Genomic DNA, 2,035 nt, shown 5'->3' on the forward strand with positions numbered 1-2,035 from the left:
TAAAACAAGAAGTATTCACTATTTTAATTAACATTTAAACACAATTATAAAGAACAAAAGGCTAAACACATTTATGAACAAAGTACAGCATCTGTCTTTAGATTTGTGAGCTGCACAAAAACATTTCAAGTATATAGCATATTAAGTCACTGAATCACAGGGCTAGAATAAAACCCCACAAGTTAACTGCTGAACTACAATCAGATTGATCTTGACACTGAATATTTTTTTCTCATGTGATGGTCATTTTGGCTCATCTAACTAATAACCACATAGATGTCAACCACAGGGCTTTGCAAATGCGGAATGGCGATTTATAGTTAAAATGAAGTAAAATAGATAACCAGAATAAAATCAGTTCTCTTAGTCACTGTTTTACATTTTCAATATGCACACTTAAAACATTAATAGGAGATAAAATTTCACTATTTAAACTCACATTACATGTACGAAAACTACAAATCAATACACCAAGAAAAGAGGCATACTGTAGCCTCTGGCTTTAAGTTCACACACTGGTCAAAATACTTAGAAATGCAAAGGATATGAGGTCACAATAAAGAGTTGAAAGCCTGAAGACAATTTAATACACTCATTGTACAGCTGACCAAACTGAAGACCAAGGCAAATGAACCCTAACAATCCATGTGTGCTTTTGAAAATGACAGTAATTACCACAGTTGTGAGAAATGCAGGTTGACTACTTTAGGAGAATTTAATCTTCAAATAAGCAATGTAAAATTTCCCAGTATAGGTGAATAAAAGTGAAAGCATGTTAAGCGTTCAAGAGAAGTTACTCTTCTAAGTCAGGATGCCTTATGCTGAGGCTTTCAAATAAAGGAACACCACAAATAGAACAGTGAACACAAATTAGTACAAGATAATAGTTATATAGAAGGTAAATTTTCCTGATACACAAAATCTGTTTCAATGAACTTTTCAGTAATGAATTTTAAATGAAGTGCATTAGCTCCAAAGAAATTGAACATGAGACCACTTAATAACTTTAAAGCTTATGCAATATTCTTACTGAAAAACAGTTGCTGAAATTACCAACAAAATGACAGAGTATCTTTAAAGCAGTGCCTTCCTTATAACCTGTAACCATGTCATCTGCCAACTTTTAAGAAGTATTAGTTGGGCTATAAATTTTGTGCAAGTAGACTTCTACCTTGTTGTTACCCAAGTTACAGATATCCAAGATACAGATGATGCGCACTTTATCCAGTTTAGTCACAGCTTTGATAATATCACCTGAAAGTAAAAAGCAGATGGTATTGTAAACTACTTAAATATTTACTTGGATTTAGTATCACATAAGCTGACTTTTTTTTTATAACATTAACACTGTCCCTCATCTTCTCCCTCCTCCCTCCAATTTATCACAGTTATCAAAGTTATGTTATGCTAACTTCTGCACACAACAGTGAACATACCAAACAGATGCCACTAATAATGTCAAGATATGGGCTGGTATTCCAAAGTCATATTTATTTATTTTTAACTTTTTTGGGTAAAGTCAGTCTACATATATTTTCAAGTTATTTATACGGTGCCAAGTCAACAACTTATTGTTACACTTCAAGGAAGTACAAAAATAATATTTTGTATTTTGAAACTTATCAGTTACAAAATTTATAAGACATAAATTAAAATCCATGTATGTAATTTAAGTTTCTTTTAAAGTATATTTCCTTTGGGGGCACCTGGGTGGCTCAGTCGGTTGAGTGTCTGACTCTTGATTCTGGCTCAGGTCATGATCTCACAGTTCATGGGTTCAAGCCCCGTGGCTGGCTCTGTGCTGGCAATGCAGTGACTGCTTGGGATTCTCTCTATCCCCTCTCTCTCTGTCCCTACCCTGCTTTTTCTCTCTCTTGAAAAAAACTTAAAAAACTAAAAGAGATCTGGTTTGAAATTTAGCTTATTACAAAATAATAAAGTATATTTCCTTTGAGGCAGCTTTATTGACTAACACTTAGCATTGGATACTCTCAAGAAGCTTTATCAAAAAATGAATCAGGTGAGTGACAGAGCT

General features: G+C 33.6%; 1 protein-coding gene across 1 annotated transcript in view; it reads right to left on the reverse strand.

Moving 5' to 3' along the window:
* Positions 1-6: 6 nt before the first annotated feature.
* RADX (RPA1 related single stranded DNA binding protein, X-linked) overlaps positions 7-2,035 on the reverse strand; it is a 59,710-nt gene continuing 57,681 nt past the window's right edge. Inside the window, exon 14 of the mRNA XM_077771488.1 lies at positions 7-1,254. Within this exon, the coding sequence (XP_077627614.1) occupies positions 1,124-1,254 (131 nt within the window). The 3' untranslated portion in view covers positions 7-1,123. The remainder of the gene's footprint in view (positions 1,255-2,035) is intronic.

Source organism: Crocuta crocuta, unplaced genomic scaffold (assembly GCF_008692635.1).
Source record: "Crocuta crocuta isolate KB4526 unplaced genomic scaffold, BGI_CrCroc_1.0 scaffold949, whole genome shotgun sequence".
In the NCBI taxonomy this organism is placed as follows: domain Eukaryota; kingdom Metazoa; phylum Chordata; class Mammalia; order Carnivora; family Hyaenidae; genus Crocuta; species Crocuta crocuta.